The sequence below is a fragment of the Anabrus simplex genome, chromosome 1, assembly GCF_040414725.1.
Source record: "Anabrus simplex isolate iqAnaSimp1 chromosome 1, ASM4041472v1, whole genome shotgun sequence".
NCBI classification, from domain to species: domain Eukaryota; kingdom Metazoa; phylum Arthropoda; class Insecta; order Orthoptera; family Tettigoniidae; genus Anabrus; species Anabrus simplex.
Genome location: NC_090265.1, coordinates 176,814,453 through 176,832,300, shown reverse-complemented (window position 1 = coordinate 176,832,300; position 17,848 = coordinate 176,814,453). Strand labels below are relative to the sequence as shown.

General features: G+C 39.7%; 1 protein-coding gene across 1 annotated transcript in view; it reads left to right on the top strand.

Moving 5' to 3' along the window:
- LOC136863601 (TELO2-interacting protein 2) overlaps nucleotides 1-17,848 on the top strand; it is a 100,837-nt gene that overhangs the window by 54,183 nt on the left and 28,806 nt on the right. The window contains exon 3 of the mRNA XM_068225765.1: nucleotides 7,350-7,472. Coding sequence (XP_068081866.1) covers nucleotides 7,350-7,472 — 123 coding nt within the window. The remainder of the gene's footprint in view (nucleotides 1-7,349; nucleotides 7,473-17,848) is intronic.

The following is a 17,848-nucleotide window of genomic DNA, read 5'->3' as shown; positions in this document are numbered from 1 at the left end:
TATACATTAAACTCCGGACTCAAAACCATATTCCCTCAAATACCATACCCTTCTTATGGCTGTATACACACCCCCAAAATACATTTTACCATTACTTTAAAACTCCAACTCCACACCCCAATACTGCCTCCTTATACATTTCTGTTACAACTACTATACTAATTATACATGCTACTTACCTATTGCAACTTACTCCATCAATTTGTTATACCTGCTATACCAAACATTCACCAATAATTTCACCATACAAATACAAACCACACTATATATCTCCGAACTCAAAACCATATTCACTCAAATACCATACTCTTATTTCCATTACAACTACTATAATAATTTAACACACACAGTACCAACCAAATACAGCTTTCTAATTTCAACTTACACCCTACAAACCAATTACAACTGACACTACTAATATAAAGACAGCACTCTCACTCCTTATGTTGCCACCCTGCCTTCGGCGACTATTCACTTACTTCTAACTTTATTAGCGTTTTTGCTTCTTGTTACAATACTCTCATAATTTCTTCTTATTCCCCACATGACCCTTAAGCTTCTGTTCCTCCCTCCGTTCATATACAGCTCTATTCTCTTCACGGTTGCCTCTGTCCATTCCTTTTTCCTCTGTGCCTCCGTTTCTTCACTGCACCCACTTCTCTGACTTCCCTTGTCTCTGGCTGTGTCTATAGCTGTATCCCTAGACTTTCCTATTCTTGCCCCATTATCCACTACTTCTTCCTTATCACTGTTTATGATCACACTTAGCACCTCTCCCTGCCTTTCTTCACTTGGCTTACTGTTTCTTTTGATATTTTGCTTACCACTTTCCCCGTCTTGTCCAACATTACTGTCTATAACTTGTTTATCTTCCCCACTAATCACTATACTCCTCTCTGTTACTTACTCTTGTTTCATCTTTTCTTCTAGGTCCATCAGTTTAGTCACAGGCCAAGTTCTACTCCAGCTGCCATTTGTCACTACTAGTTCCTGTCCCCTGATAAATGCTCTCAAACCTTGGTGTCTAGCTTGTACCATATATTTCTTGAGAATTTTTGTATTCCTGATCTCTTTACTTCCCACGTCCATCTTAATCCATATTTTCTCCCTCTGGATGTTACCCGCATTTCCAGTCACAATATCGGCCATCAAAGTGGATAATAGTTGAACTTTAATAGGCCTGTTACCTTTAACTTCCCCTATTCTCTGCACATTGGCTATGTAAACTTTGCTAAAATTGATTTTCATTTTCCCCTGAATTAAGTCCACCAGTTCGTAAATTGTGAGCACTTTGTCCTCTCTCTTCTCCTCATGTACACCATATATAAATAGACATTTCTTTCTGCGATTCTTAATACTGGCTTCCACTTCTGCTTTAAGTTTCAGCGCCTCCTCTTCTAATCGTCCTATTTTCTCCCTTAATGTTGCAACTTCTTCGGCATTGTTCCTCACTTGGGATGTTGTGTCGCTGCCCTTTCTCGGAACCATTTCTTCATTTTGTCGAACTCCCTCGTTTGCTCTTGAATCATATTTTTGAGTTGCTCGAAGGCAGACTTCTTCAGCTACCTCTTTTACTACCCTTCTGATTACTTCCACATCTTCCCAACTCATGCTTCCACTGGAAGTCGGACCTGGGTTCAATTCAACTCCCCCAATCCATAGCATTACTATAATCACCGCCGCTGTCAGGATTATCTCTCCCTTCATTCCCATTTGCATTCTACACCCTCCTGGTTTCACATCTTCTTTTTTCTTTCTTTCCTGCCATCTTCCTATGATTGCCCTGTATTGCTCCACACCAGTCATTATCTGTAAACTCTTCACTTCTTTCCTGCACTCCACTCCTGCGCTCCCCTCTCACTCTACTGGGACCTTCCACTCAACACGTCCGCGCTTGTTGGTCGCTTAGGCTGTGGTTAGTTACTGTATATGTCAGGCAGTCCAGGACTAGGGCACATGGAAAATCATTGATGTAGACATAGACACTAAAATTCTCTTTTTGAGACCAAGGTATACTGTAATTTAAACTCAATTTCTTTATGAAATAATAATTGTTTTCAGTCACAAGTTTTATTAAATTATGTATTCCACTACACATTTCAGAAAATCTGCACAAAATAAGTGAAGGAAGTGAGGGGAAATGATATAATAGACCCAGAGGAGATTAGAAATAGGTGGAAAGATTATTTCAATAAACTCTGAATGTAAGAAATGATGCAGAAGAGTGTGTAGTGGTAAAGCAGGATGATCCAGAAATTAAGAGTGATATTTCAATGACAGAGGTGGAAATGGCTGTTAAACAAATAAAAACAGGAAAAGCAGCAGGAATGGATGAAATATGTGTGGAAATGATAAAGGGCAGCAGGACCGGTTGATTATATAGGCTGCTGAGGTGTATATGGAGGAAAAGGCAAGTACCTGATGCTGGGTGATGCTGGGTGTAAAGGTGTAATAATACCAGTATTTAAGAAAGGTGTCAAGAAGGTGTGTGACAATTATCGAGGAATTACACTGTTGTTACAAGTAGCCAAAATATTGGAGAGAATAATAGAAAGGAGGGCGGGAGGAAGTGTGGAAAGAAAGTTAGAAGACAAGCAGTATGGATTTCGATAGGGCAGGTTAAAGATAGACCTTATATTTACCATGAGATTACTGATGGAAAAACAGTGGGAATATGGAAAAGATCTGGTTATTTATTTAATCGTATGGTGATTATATACACTGTATATACAAGGCAAAATCAAACTTTAAAGTCCATCCTTCTCAGCCATTCAGATAAACAGGGTGTGAGAGCGAACAAATTATCAGGAATGCCAGGGTACAAATGAAGAGGACAGCATTTGACCAGGTGCTCAATCGCCTATGCTTCCAGGTTACAATCTCACATTGGTGAACTGATCCAAGCCCACTTGTGCCTGAAATAATTGCAACAACCATGTCCAGTCCTTAACCTGTTGATACGGCACCAGAGGTTCCTTGGTAGGTCAGAACCATTTGGCTTCTTTGTGGGATTAAGATGGTGGGCACTTGTTCCCTATGTTTTTGTTGACCACTCATGCTTCCAGCTTTCATTTAGGTCAAATCCATCCACAATGAGTTGCCCTGCAGTGACACTTACAGGTCTTCTTGATTGCAGTCGCCGCTGTGACGGATGGCAGAATTCTTGGTGCAGTGGCAAAGAAGGTGATGCAAAGATTTTCTTAGCTTCCCTTAGTAGAGCTTGCTTCCACCTTAAGTGAGGTGGAGGGATATGACTCAGCACAGGTAACCAGTGACATGGAGTTGATTTGATGGTACCAGTAATGCAACGCATTGTATCGTTCAATTTTGTGTCTACTTTCTTCATATGTACACTTTCCAACCAGACAGGAGCACAGTACTCAGCAGCCGAGTAGACAAGGCTGATGCCAGTTAAACGTAGACGATCAGCAGAGGCTCCCCAGGAGGTACCAGAGAGCTTATGCAGTATGTTGTTTCTTGCGGCAACTTTATGAGAAAGCTTAGTGATGTGCTCTTTGTAGCTCAGGGTTCTGTGTAAAGTGACTCCAAGATATTTTGGGAAAGGATTGTACCTCAGCTTTCGTCTGTTGGTTTGTAGTTTGCAGCACGATTTGCTAGATGGAAACAAGAGACTTCAGTTTTTGTTGTGCTGGGGATCAATCTTCAGGTCTTAAAGAAAGTTGACATCTTCTTGAGGTTTGGTGATAGAATTTCTTGATCTAGAGAAGGCATATTATAGTGTTAATAGAGAAAAGGTGTGGGAAACCTTGGGAAGAAAAGGATGTGGCAGGCAATCAAGGGAACTAATGAAAGCAATGTATACGAATTGTTCTAGTTGTGTCCAGACTCCAGTGCGGAGAACAGAACTGGACTAAGACAGGAAACTTTATTGTCTTTACTTATGTTTATAATGGTTATGAATGAAATTTTAAAGGAAACAAACTCAAGATATGGAGGGGATATAAAAATGTTGTTTGCAGATGACATAGTGATCTGAGGAGTCAACAGTACAGAAGTGCAAAGCTAACTAGAGGCTTTAAATGACAGTATTGAGAAATATGGTATGAAAATCAGTGTGGAGAAGAGCAAAACAGTGGTGATAACAAGAGGAGAAAGAGATGGAAGCGAATCATTAGTGTCAGGAGACAAAACTTTGAGGATGTTGAATGCTTCAAATATATTGGAAGTGAAATAATGCAAGATGCAAGTATGGATATGGAGATCAGGTGAAGGGTACAAGCGGGAAATACGTTCTACCAGAATGTAAGGAACCTGGTGTGGAACAGAGACATTCCTATGAAATGTAGAGAGATAATGAACAAGATGTACTCTACCCCTATATTAACATATGTATCAGAGACTTGGCCAGTGAGATGTAGTTCGTGAGGAGTACAGTAGGGAGGACAAGGAGAGACAGAGTAAGAAATGTTGAGGCCAGGAAAAAGATAGGGGTAGAGAAACTGAGTGATAGGATGGAGAAGAATAAATCGAGGTGGTTTGGATGAGGATGGAGGAGGAAAGGATACGAAAACAAGTGTTCAAGGCTAAAATAGAAGGAAAGAGGGCAAGAGTCTAATACTAGAGGGGAAATGTGGTGGAAAAGTAATCAGGTCCGAAAATCATCAATCGGAGCAAACAAGAAACTGTTTGAAGTTGGGCTTCTTTTGTCCTATTTATCCAACTAAACCAACCTTACTATGGCTGTACTTAAACATACATTTATTAAAAAGGTTCAAATGGAAGATAAATAAATTCATAGCAAGAAAATAAAACACAGATCATACATTCTTTTAGTTGGTACCTACTTACAAGTGCTTGCTTGTGAAGATTGTCAGCGACCTTCATAAGATAATACAATTTGTGTACATTTCTTCAGTACCAGAGATGGGCTAGGGCCCCCACTCATTCTTTCATCAGCAGAAAAACTCTTCGCATAATATCACGTTTATCTCGGAGAAGAAATATTTCCGATATTAACAACTTGTTTCATATTAATGTATAACGCACCACAGAGAAGGTACAGACCCCAGAGGAAAAGGCTCCTCAATAATGACTTAGGGCAAAAAAGAAAATAAAATAGGCCAAAAATGCGTCACATGTGTACGGGTGTCAAATTAAAGGATTCGCGCAGAAAATAAAATGGCTGTCTCTAACAGGACCCATAAGAAAGGATGAGGTTACCGCTAGGTCACACAATAATGGGATGTAAGATGAGTCAGCAAAATAAAACATTAATCGAGAGTAAAATAAAAACTATAAGTGAAATAAATCTTTCTCTTTCATTGTGTAACTAAATATGATCTATTCCACTCAGCCGCACGACAAACATACAGAATAGGGCATCTTACAGATCCAAAGTGCCATGTAGAAATGCACTGAAATGCAAAGTCACTCAACATGATAGTACTGAGTTAATACCTTAGATAGGCCCTAATTACCAGACTAGATATGTACAAAACCGGACTACATAACCACCACAACGTCTCAAGAAAACAGCTTTGATGATAAATGCCACATAAGCATTTACAGAGCAGACTTAGAGACCTTAAAACGGGCCAAGCATAAGACATCAATGAAATCCCCGACAAGATATCCAAAATACCAGGCACGTATAAACAAAAATGTCAATCACACCAACAATATTGGAATAGCCTGTATCGTGCCACAACATTGAAGTAATACAAATAAGGTAAGAAACACCCACATAATGTGGCTAGACGTCGAAAATAGGCGAAACCCAAGCAGAGGGTGAAATAATATGGCAATACCATCAAGGCTTAATGTTCGGCCGAACAGTAACAAAACTGCGACCAATAAAGCAGGGTAAAAAAGCCACAGAAATTAATCAAGATAAAGTGGGCATAGTCACAAACTTACCAAGTTAAGTAAAAATAAGAAATTATAGATTCTGCGCGAATCTCCAGCGTATCATCATTTGAATCTATTAAAAATATTATAATATAGTAAGAAGGCCAGCATTGTGATTCTGGACTCCATTTTGCCTTTCTCCAAAGTTCAAAGAAAAAATATAATTAATAGACTTAAAATCAAGAAGGTAGAAAAGTCAAAGGTACGAGAGGGGACACTATTGCCATTTTGTGACAGTACGATAAACTATCAAGTGGAAGATTACCAGTACAGAAAGAAAGCAAAGATTTTGTAACATTAATGAAACATGTGTGAAACTGAAAATAAATACAGACAGAGAAGCAGGAGCGTCTCAACCCCGACCTGGCAGGAGCTGGACAAGGGGAAATGAAAATGATGATTACGTTCTAGAAATGGAGCAAAGTCTCTGAAACATGTAGTGGAGTAAATAATTTAATGAAGCTTGTGTATGGTGACAGTTATTATTTCATAAATAGTTAATTCACAATCGTGGACAAGGTCTACATAAAAACATGGTTATGTTTAAGATTAAATTAAAGTACTGTATCTGTATTTTATTAGAAGTAGCAGGAAAAAGACTCTAGAATGAAGTTTCCTTCTTCCTGGATAAGACTCTTAATTGGTGGTTGGTCCAGAATAGGTGAGAAGGCTAATACAAAATGTGATGAAAAATTAGAATGTGAACTGGTTTTCATTTGTAAATGGATTTGTGAATGTCACCATGTATGTATTAGCCTACAGTAGTTGAGGTTGCCATAACATGCGTGTGTCCAACCATTATTCCATTTCTCTACAATGTTGGGTATGAAGTGAGATGAATCTCTCTAGCGAGTTTTTGAACTGGCAATCTCATCAGAGGAGTTAGTGAGATGAAATGAATGACGTGATGTAAAATAGTAGGAAGGGAGAGCGTGAAACCTGACCCTGGCACATAGCCTAGTCCTGTTGAATACGGTAGCACCGAAGGGGTCTGCTCAAGGCTTAATGTCCCCATCCAATGGATGAATGTCCACCAACAGCATCATGCCCTTACACCATACAAACACTGCAGAGAGGTTTGGAGTTGAATCCAGGTTTTTGGAATGCAATCTAGTAATTAGGAATTGTATACCACCACCTTGCCTACTGTGCTGGCTAACATTCTGATGGTGAAATTTTTTCAACCAATGGGACTTGAACCTGTTAACCACGGTGTCAGGCCATATGGACCTGGTGCCTTAAAGATCATGGCCACTAGGCGTGCAACATATGAATTATGTACTTTTATTTATTTCTTTCAGTAATCTTGAACATTTATTGTTAAATATGATTTTTTGCTAGTCTTTTGTGCATAGCAAATCTCTTTTCTTATAGCATAACTTTTTCTTTGCTTTCTTTAAGATCTGTTATTTAAAAATAAATTGGGGAAGTTGTTATACTTAATAAGATGCTGATTGAAATTCATTTGTTATTTTTTTCAGAGTCCACATCTGAGTGACCACCTGAATATCATCTTACCAACAGCTTTAATTATTTTAGATGATTACGTGCCTGAGAACAGAATTTGTGGTATTGAATGCATTCATCATATTGTGGATAATGTGGTAAGCTAAATTTTGATTATCTGTTAAAGACTATAGTCTGTCAGTAGGTAGGCTATGTATGTTCTAGGTAACTGTTAGATGAGGGGGTTGGTGTGCAAAAATCTGTATAGGTCAAAAATCAAAGCTCAAATGTTAATAGTCAGAGGTTGGGATCTAACGTCAATTGCCAAAGGCCAATCTGCCAAGGTTACAGGCCAGTTGAGGTTATTGGGTTGACGTCATTATCCAACGAAGTTGAAGTTTTTTTAATGAAGGTTAGTGTGGGTCAACGGATAGGTGTCGCACATGGCACTCCCAATAAGGAAGGCTGAGTGTTGCAAGGTTGAAGTGACTAGGACACGTTACGTGGATGCCGGTGACTCGAACTCCAAGCAAGTATTTTGAGAAGATCGCTACGAGACAAAGACCAATTGGATGCTCTGGAAAAAGGTGGTTAGACCAGATAAGAGAAGACCTAGAGAACAGAGAAGAAACATGGGATAGCCTAGAGAGAGAAGAAGCATACCAAGACGTAACAAATGGAGGCACATCATTCTAAATCATCCTACCTGGCTTATTGGTACTAATTCATGATGAATCGAGCTCGATAGCTGCAGTCGCTTAAGTGCGGCCAGTATCCAGTATTCGGGAGATAGTCGGTTCGAACCCCACTCTCGGCAGCCCTGAAGATGGTTTTCCATGGTTTCACATTTTCACACCAGGCAAATGCTGGGGCTGTGCCTCAATTAAGGCCATGGCTGCTTCCTTCCCACTCCTAGCCCTTTCCTGTCCCATTGTCACCATAAGACCTATCTGTAACAGTGAGACGTAAAGTAACATGTAAAAAAAAAAAAAAAAAAAAATCATGATGATTTGTTATTTAAATGGAGGTTAATAAAGGTTTACATTTTGACATCATGCTTGAGGTTCAAGGCAAAGGTTAGAGCTTAAGTATGGGACCTTGTGTTGGAAAGCTCAGTACAGTTACTGGGCTAACATAGTCAACATGTGTGAGGATTAGTGAGGTTAAAGGAGGAACAACTAAGCAAAGCTCACGGAAAGAAGTGAAGGGAACTACCTACCTGCCTTACATTTACAAGACCACAGACCAAATTGCCAAGGTTCTCCGCAAGTACAACAGTGTTTGACACCGTCAATGAAATTGGTCACTGTTTAGGTAAAAGCAAGGATAAATTGTCCCCTCTATTACACTGTGGGGTGTACAAAATTCCCTGTACTTGCAGCAAGGTATACAGTGGCCAAACATGCCGGTCCATTGGGACTTGCATCGAGGAACACCAAAGAAATATCCATCTCAACCAGCCAGGCAAGTCAACAATAGCTGAGCATGCCCTATTGTCAGGTCGTGATGTCATGTTTCAAGATGTTTGAATTCTTACCCGCACTAAGGGCCACTTTGCACTAGATGACTGGAATTGGCGACCAGAATCGCTTACAGAGTAGCTCGGGAATTCTGTGTTGCCGCGCAGTAGCTGGCCGCGCTACTTAACCGCCTTCCCCAGCCTAGTGTCAGTTTTCATCATGATTTCTCAGGCAGTGGAGTGTCTCTAGCTGCTTTCCTTATTGTCGAAAAGAAAGAATGAAAGTTTCTTAGGTTTCATTCACAGCCTATAAAGGACTTTTCTATAAACTATCTAATGATTTATGTGGTGATGGTACCAAACCTTTTAGTTACTGGTATATCATTTTTCTCTGTAGACTACTGAGAAGATGGTACTGTAGAGTTGTTCGTACACACAGCTGCATTTTGAAAATTATTGGCTGATTCCCTTCATCCCTCTTTTTTAAAGTAAAAGTCAAGAACGCCCGCAACAAGGTGCCTTAAATATGGTTCTCTCCACAACTTAATTGGGCAAAATCTCCATATCTTCTTATTCTGCCTGACCTTTTCCCAATCAGTTGAGGCCGGTGCCTTATGTGAATCTGTATCAGTTTTACGGAGTGATGTTTTCACTATTGCATGTATCTGATATGGTTGATAGTGTGGTGTGTTGTGTGTATAGACAAACAAAAGCACCCAGTGCCTGAGGCAGTGGCATTAATCATACAAGATTAAAATCCCCGACCGAGCAAACGGCCGCGCTGTTTGGGCCACGTAGCTATCATCTTGCGTTCAGAAGACAGTGATTTCAAACTCCACTGTCGGCAGTCCTGAAGATAGTTTTCCATGGTTTCCCATTTTCACACCAGGCAAATGCTGGGGCTGTACATTAATTAAGGACACAGTCGCTTCCCTCCCGCTTTTATCCCTTTCCTACACCCTCGTCACCATAAGACGTATTTGTGTCGGTGCTACCTAAAGCAAATTGTAAAAAAAAGAAATCCCAGACTCGTTCGGGAATTGAACCCAGGACCCTCTGGACGTAAGGACGCTGTGCTGAGCATACAGCGAAACGAATCGGACAGCAAAATCTCAGTTATATTGAACAATTATCAAAAGTGATATCGCTTACATTAGTAATATAATTACCAAGCTCATTTCTTTCTTGGGATGTTCTTTCTTTAAAGTCACTGAAAACCTGTGTCATTAATTTACTTCATACTAATCATTTCTGTTCTCAGCTTTATTACTATAGCCTACTCGTCACAGTTTAAGTTCCAGATGGACACTGCACAGTTTGTATAATTAAATCATTCATACTAAATGTAATATATTTATTTAGTAAGCAAAGTCACCTCCGTACAGGCCATGAAGGCCATTGGAGGAGTGGAAGGTAAAGGCTTCCACCATTGTTAACCTCGGCACTGATGGGGTAGAGTGGTTAGCTCTACGCCGTATTTATTTAGTAGAGTTTATAATATTCTGAAATGGAATACGTAACGAGATAGAACTTGAAATGCTCAATGACACTGAAGGGTGTTCTGAATGGAACACAAAGAGGACGAGTAGCTGGGCTACACAGTAGCCTAGTGTGAAGACCTCGGTACAAAACAATGGTTCACCAGATATCACCAGCCGGGGTTGTGGAATCTGCCTCAGCTATCGATAGCAGGAGTGAGCTACTGCAAGGTCGGTCGCCGGGCTTCTTTCTGTAGCTCGGCTGCTGAGTAGCCCAGTGTGAAGGGCTCCATTTAAAAAAATGTTTCACAAACACGGGCAGCTGATCGCCATTTCCAGTCACCTAGTGTGAAGCGGCCCTGAACACTACAGGTCTAGGATTATATGGGAAGCTGTGGAAATACGTAAAAATCCTAACAACTTCAACAGGGACACTGGCTATCAATTAAGTAATACGTGGTTGCCAGCCGTTAAGAATTTACGTTGGTAGTTTTCTTACCTGTCCTTTGTATATTGTTATTTCATTTGCGTGTTTTCCGAATTCGCACGTTCGTGATCACCAGTTGGTTCATTCCAAGCTATGTATTAAGTGTCATACTTTCATATGTGTGTACACTGGTTATGCCCCCCTCCCACACTGTCTCACATTATTCATCTTCTGGTTTTCTCCACATACTTTCTTTTCATTCTTCAGCTCTGTTCTATTCTATCCTGGTGTCTTTCGTTGCATTTTATTTTACTTTATTAGTTTCTATTTAGTTCTTCTACCACATTCGTCTCTGATTCGTCTATGTCCTCTATGTTACTTCTCATGCACACACGGTGTGATAGAACATCTTAATTGGAGCTTAACACTAGAACGGCCAGAGCGGTCTTTTTGACCGTTAGCCAGTTTTGAGGTGTTTCCACGCTCGTACTTTTTCACGCACGAGGTTGTGCTTTTGTGACTTTTAATCTTTTAGGGTTATGTACATTCACGCCAAAAATTACATCTGTGGATGATAAGTTAACAGCGATATTGTCCTTTATACCTAGGAATGCCATAAGCGGTCATTTTGACCGCTTCACTTCCTTGATATGGAGAGCTCTATTCTGCTCACTGCTTGCTTCCTGTGAAATATTTAAAAGTGGCACTAGAGGGGCGCATGATATAAGTAAATAATATGCCTCTAGCAGTGGTTGCGAGTGGACGAGTTAGTGCCTGTCCCTTGTATAGTATAGTGCGTAATAATGGCTCGGCAGAGAAAACTTACTCGTGTTCAATTATTAGCAGAACTTGACAAGCTAGAAGAAGACGAATCAGTGTCGAAGATACATTATCAGATATAGCCACAATGAGTGACGATGAGGATTTTATATCTCAACAGTGTGGTAAAATGTCAGATAGAGATAGTGATTTGGCTAAAGAAAATATGCATACAGTGGACTTCATACCTACAATAGACGCAGTTACTCCTACAACCAGCCGTGATCAGTCTTGCAGCAGTCTTAGCAATCTTAGCAGCGGGCAGCCTGTTCGAAGAGGAAGGGGACGAGGTGTGAGATGTCATGAACTGGTAAAGTCTTCTTCGTTTGCACCAGGGGATCAGTTATATGGTAAGTATGGAACAACTGTTTGGACTGCCATCGACAGTAGTGGGAACCCCCCTGGAAGGATGGCTGCTCAGAATGTACTGAAAGAGGCAGCAGGGACTACTTCTCACGCTAAGCATAACATAGGGACTAATAGCAAGGTTAGTGCCTGGCGTTTATTCATTGACACATCCAGGTTGAAGCTTATAAGCAGTGGTTTAGTTGGACCGGAACGGGCCGGAACACCGTTATATTTTCCCGCTTTAGAATGATGTAACATTTTTACATTCAGTAAGAAAATCTTATAATCTGTACATAGCACTGAAACATCATGGGTGTACTCTAGCGGACTAATATCGAACCTAACGGTTTTATGTTCATAAGATACGGTGGCTTTTACACTCTTGGGCGGTTTTCTGGTTCTCTAAGGTTGGCTACACTGCTATTGGATTTGGAGAGTGGGAAGTGAGCACAACTTTCTTCCACTCGTTAGGTTTGTGTGAATCCAAGTTTTATTTTATGTTTTGCTCAGTGTGTTGCTATGAAGCAAATATTATGGAATCTGATGCTGTTAATGATGCAGTTAATGAACATCAGTAGCCCCGTAGTACCTTCCAAGTTTTCCAGTGGCTGTGAAAGTGAGTTGTGAGTGTGACCATGAGTTTACTGAACTGGCTGGCTTCAAAAAAATGTGCTGGGGATGATGATGAAGAATCAAAGAATACTAAAAAGGTGTGAGATGGCTCAAGTGAAAACGAAACTAAATGGCGTTCCGGGAACATTAGTTTCATTAAAGACGTGAGTATAAAGACAGAGCCTGGATTAAATGTTGCTGAAACGTGTGATGCAGATTCAAGGGAGAATCTAGGTTATGGTTCTACACCTTCTACCATCGACTGTGAAATTCAAGGACCCAGCTACTGAAAACAAGATTTTCCAGACTGATGGAACAAGTGGTTATTTGCAGAAAATAAAAATTTAGGCTGAAATATATGTAAAGAGGAAAGTGAATTAGGATTAGAAGTTTCTAAAGGGGCAGGACTTAAGCTATCACTCAGAAATGACCACCAGAGAGACTCCAAAGAAAGGGAAAAATTCCAAGGTCTAGAAAATATGTTAACATGTGTAGAATTTCTAGAAAATATTGCAATTATGTATGATGCTCTTGTTGAGTTAACTGATTTGTCATTAGAGTTGCAGAAAAGAGAGACAAGTCTGACAGAGGCTCAAAATGCAGTCAAGCGCTCTATAAAAGTGTTTGAATCTATGTGTAACTCAGCTTCTGGAGAATACTACAGAGCATTTCTTAAAGCAGAAGAAAACAAAAAGTTTAGAAACATAGGATTACGTGATTCTAAAAAGTTGTAAAAATTGACAGAAAGCAGTTTTTCAGAAGTCTTGTGAACAAATTAAATAAGAGGCTTATGGAAAATTGTCCACATCATCTCATCTTGGTTCCAGCTCTAGTCAGCAGAGACATGAGAGAATGACAAAAGTTATCAGTGATTCAAAGGTACTATACAAAAATAATTGGCCCTCCACTTCTACTTTGATATCTGCTATGGTGATGAGAGTGTTGGCAACCTTTGTGACTTTTTCCACATGTCAGACAAGGGGAGGTACATTAATGCTTTTAGAAAGTATGTCAAGACCAAGGAAATTCCAATGGAGCTGATGCCTTTAATTGAGACTGTGCAGACCATTTCCATCTCTTCAGCAGAAGCTGAAAGAGCTTTCAGTACCATGAATGAGATCCACACCGAAAAGAGAAATAGGCTGCTGGTTGCAAGATCAAGCGGACTTATTTTCATAAGCAGCATTGGACCTCCTGTGCATATATTTAACCCACAACCATATGTCAAGTCATGACTACGAAAGGGGAGACGTTCAGCTGATGAAACAACTTGTCGGAAACATGAGGCCGCTGATTTTGACACCCAATATGAGTCCATTTGGAAATTGCTGAATTAATAAGGTGAGTTCCTGTAAATATTTTGTTCCAACTAAATCACTGCTTATAAGGATGTGCACAGAGACCAAAGCTCGTAAACAGACAATGGATAATAACTGGTCTATTTCTTTGGAAGAATTAGATGTATTGCTTTGTTATACGCCCGTGGAGCTTATAAACTTAACTAGTCTAGCCGTAGATCATATGTGGTCTTCATCATGGGGTCTCCTGGTTTTCACTAACACCATGGCAAGAAACAGGTTCAAAGAAATACTAAGGTATTTGGGCTTTGATCTCCGTAAAACTCGGTCCACTCATTTGCATACATATAAATTTGCTTTGGCGTCTGCTATTTGGAATAGATTTATTGAGAATTGTTATGCATGCTATAAACCAGGAGCGACTGTCAGAGCTGATGAACAACTCTTCCCCAGCGAAGCTTGGTGCAGGTTCACGCAGTACAAGGCCAACAAGTCAGATAAATTTGGCATAATATTCTGGCTACTAGTAGACATTGATTCTAAGTATGTATGCAGTGGGCTTCCTTATTTTGGGAAAGACGAAATGCGATCTGCCAATAAGTCACTGCCTGAAAATATCATGAAACTTATGGACCCATACCTAATGAAAGGACATAACGTGACCACTGATAACTTTTTTACATAGGTAAAGTTGGCTGAGAGACTGAAACAGAAGGAAACTTGTATAGTTGGAACAATCACTCGAGTGAGGAAGGAAATCGCGGAGTCAAAAAATGCATTTATGAATATGTATGAGGCTGTTATACTTCAGAAGGAAGATCACACTACTCTCACAGTATATCAAGGAAAAGTGAACAAGAATGTGCTTCTGCTAAGCACTCTATACCCGAGCATTCAAGTCAGTGATGACAACAAGAAGTTCCTTAGTACTACTGAATTTTATAGCTGAACACAGTATGGTGTGCTTGTAGCTGATCAAATGGCGTGTAAATACACCACTAGGGCTGGATTTTACAATGTTCTATATCTAGCAGCAATAAATTCATGGATAGTCTACAAGAAAGTTAAGGGACAGAGAATCAACTGTTACAACTTTTACAAACAGGAGCTTTAAAACTGAATTTGAATATACTTTGGATGAGGTAGTTATCCCAAAAGATGGCAAGTGCAAATACTTAGGTGTGAGATTTGAAAGTAATTTGCACTGGAAGGGTCATATTGATGACATTGTTGGAAAAGCATACAGATCGTTACATGTCATAATGAGGCTACTTAAAGGATGCAACAAAGAATTAAAAGAAAAAAGTTACTTGAGTATGGTTCGTCCATTATTGGAATATGCAAACAGTGTTTGGGATCCTCACCAAGAATACTTAATAAAAGAAATAGATAGTGTGCAGAGGAAAGCAGCAAGATTTGTAACAGGGGATTTCAGGAGAAAGAGTAGTGTATCAGAAATGTTAAAGGAACTTGGGTGGGAAACTTTAAGTAAGAGAAGGGAGAAAACCAGACTTATAGGATTATATAGAGCCTGTACAGGAGAAGAAGCATGGGGAGATATCCGTGAGAGGCTTCAGTTGGAAAATAATTATATCGGCAGGACTGACCACAAATATAAAATTAGAAGGAATTTTAGCAGAAGCGATTGGGGTAAATTTTCATTCATTGGGAAGGATGTGAAGGAGTGGAACAGTTTACCAGGGGTAGTGTTTGATCCTTTTCCAAAATCTGTACAGATATTCAAGAAGAGTATAAACAGCAACAGAGAAAATAAATGAAGTGTTAGAGGGCATTCGACCAGTGCAGGTTATTGTAAATAAAAAAAAAAATGTGTGAATAAATTAATTCCATCCCCTGGTCTAAGGAGTTTGGACAGCCAAAGTAGGAGACTGCCTGTAGGGGTGAAGTACAGTGGGGACTTCGAGGGCCCTGGGACCACTACGGTAGCTGTGAAGGCCCTTCAGGAACTCTGAAAAGTGGTGGCAAAAGGGGCTATGGTTAAGGCGCAGCAGGTCGTTATGCTACTTAGGATCCAGAACGGGTAAAAAAAAAAAAAAGGTAAATAAATAAATGCAATGTAAATATTAATCTTATACCAGTTGTATAGTATCATTTGAAGTAATTCCACATACTGTATATCAGTTGACTATATTTGTAAGTAGTACAGGAGATATTATAAGTAGAATTTTGTAAACATTATAAATTTATTAAGGATGAGCTGTGTGTTTAATAGAAAACATTGTTACCGGGCGAGTTGGCCGTGCGCGTAGAGGCGCGCGGCTGTGAGCTTGCATCCGGGAGATAGGAGGTTCGAATCCCACTATCGACAGCCCTGAAGATGGTTTTCCGTGGTTTCCCATTTTCACACCAGGCAAATGCTGGGGCTGTACCTTAATTAAGGCCATGGACGCTTCCTTCCAACTCCTAGGCCTTTCCTATCCCATCGTCGCCATAAGACATCTGTGTCGGTGCGACGTAAAGCCCTTAGCAAAAAAAAAAAAAAAGAAAACATTGTTAGCATAAATTGTATAATATTGTATTATAGGAAAATTTTCTTCTCTTGTTAATTTAATATTAGTGCTTGACAATAATGTATTTTAGTGTACCATTTGCCACCGAGGTAGACACCTCATTTGCAAATAAAGAGATTTTGATTTTGATCTCTCGGCATGATTATATTCTTGAAGTAATATAAGAACTAAGATCTGATTTTGATTTGATTGAACTCTCTACACTTCAGCCTGTGCCTCAGACCCAGGTCCAGTGTGCCAGTCGTAAGCGACGACAATGTCAAGTGAACTCCAATTGTAAACAGAACAAAACCTCTGACACCTGTTTTCGTGCAACAAAGTAGTTTGTGGAAGATGTTCATGTAATGTAATCACTTCCATAAATTTCTTGTCAAGTGCCTGAATTGGCTTATGAACAAATAGAGACTTATTTTTATCATAAATTTTTACAAGGGCATACAATAGCAAGTCTGCCAAAATATTTCAATGTTATCTAGTAGAAGTAAGAGAATATGAACAATTATTAATATTTAACAATATATTGGTCTCTATACAATACATCCCAGTGGTTAACTAAGTTGTTTTAAAGTTAAATATTGAACATTCACGTTTTCCAGATCCTAGATGCTAGATATATATCAGTAAGCGGCAGCAGTCAAATTGACCACATGTGGCCTTTATAGGTACAGTAGAAGTCCGCTATAGCTAATTCATAACAGCGGAAAATTTACTCACTATAGCGGATTGTCGTTATATGCGATTTTTTGTAAAAGTCGGGGAAAAAACCCATACACATTAAAATCGCTATGAAGTGGTAATCAGTTTGTTCTAAACTAGAGTTTTTGCGGATGATATCCACAATATGGCTTCCTTGTTTGTTATTTTCCGAAATCCGATACTACGTGAAAGTGTATGTTTAATTTCATCCAAGACGACCCTGAATGCAATACGACCCCCACTTTTCCCTTAAAAAAAAATTTAATCAGGCTTGAAAATTACTTCGTAAGTCATATGAATGCCTTTCTTGTTCAGTACGCATTTTTAGACTATCTTTGTCTTCACGCCAACACCGAACACTGGCTTCAGTTATGCCATATTTTTTTGCGGCTGCATAATTATTCTTTATTTCCGCGGATTTAATAACCATTAACTTAAAATTGGCATCATATTATCGAAGAGCATCCGTTGAAAATTTGCCGGCAATATCTATTCCACACGTCTCTACAATATGACGATCCATCAGGAAAATATTCTTGCTGTCTATAAAACTGTTACTTTTACTCAACGTCAGCTAGGTTCGGCCAACTTCAGCGGCTAGCGATATATAGGCCTAATTGCGGGCGTTGAAGGTCAACAAACAAGTTTACTGCGCCGTGGTGTGGCCCTTGCGTTTTTCGAGCACATACCTCACAATTTCATCTTCGACTTCTTTAAAGCGTCCTTGTTGCGGGCCACTGAATGCATCAGTATGCATGTTTTAGTTATCTTTGTCTTCACGCTAATGCAGAATATTGGCTTTCGTTAGGCCTATGCCGTATTTCTTGCGGCCCCACAATTATTCTACATTTCCGAGTGTTTAATAC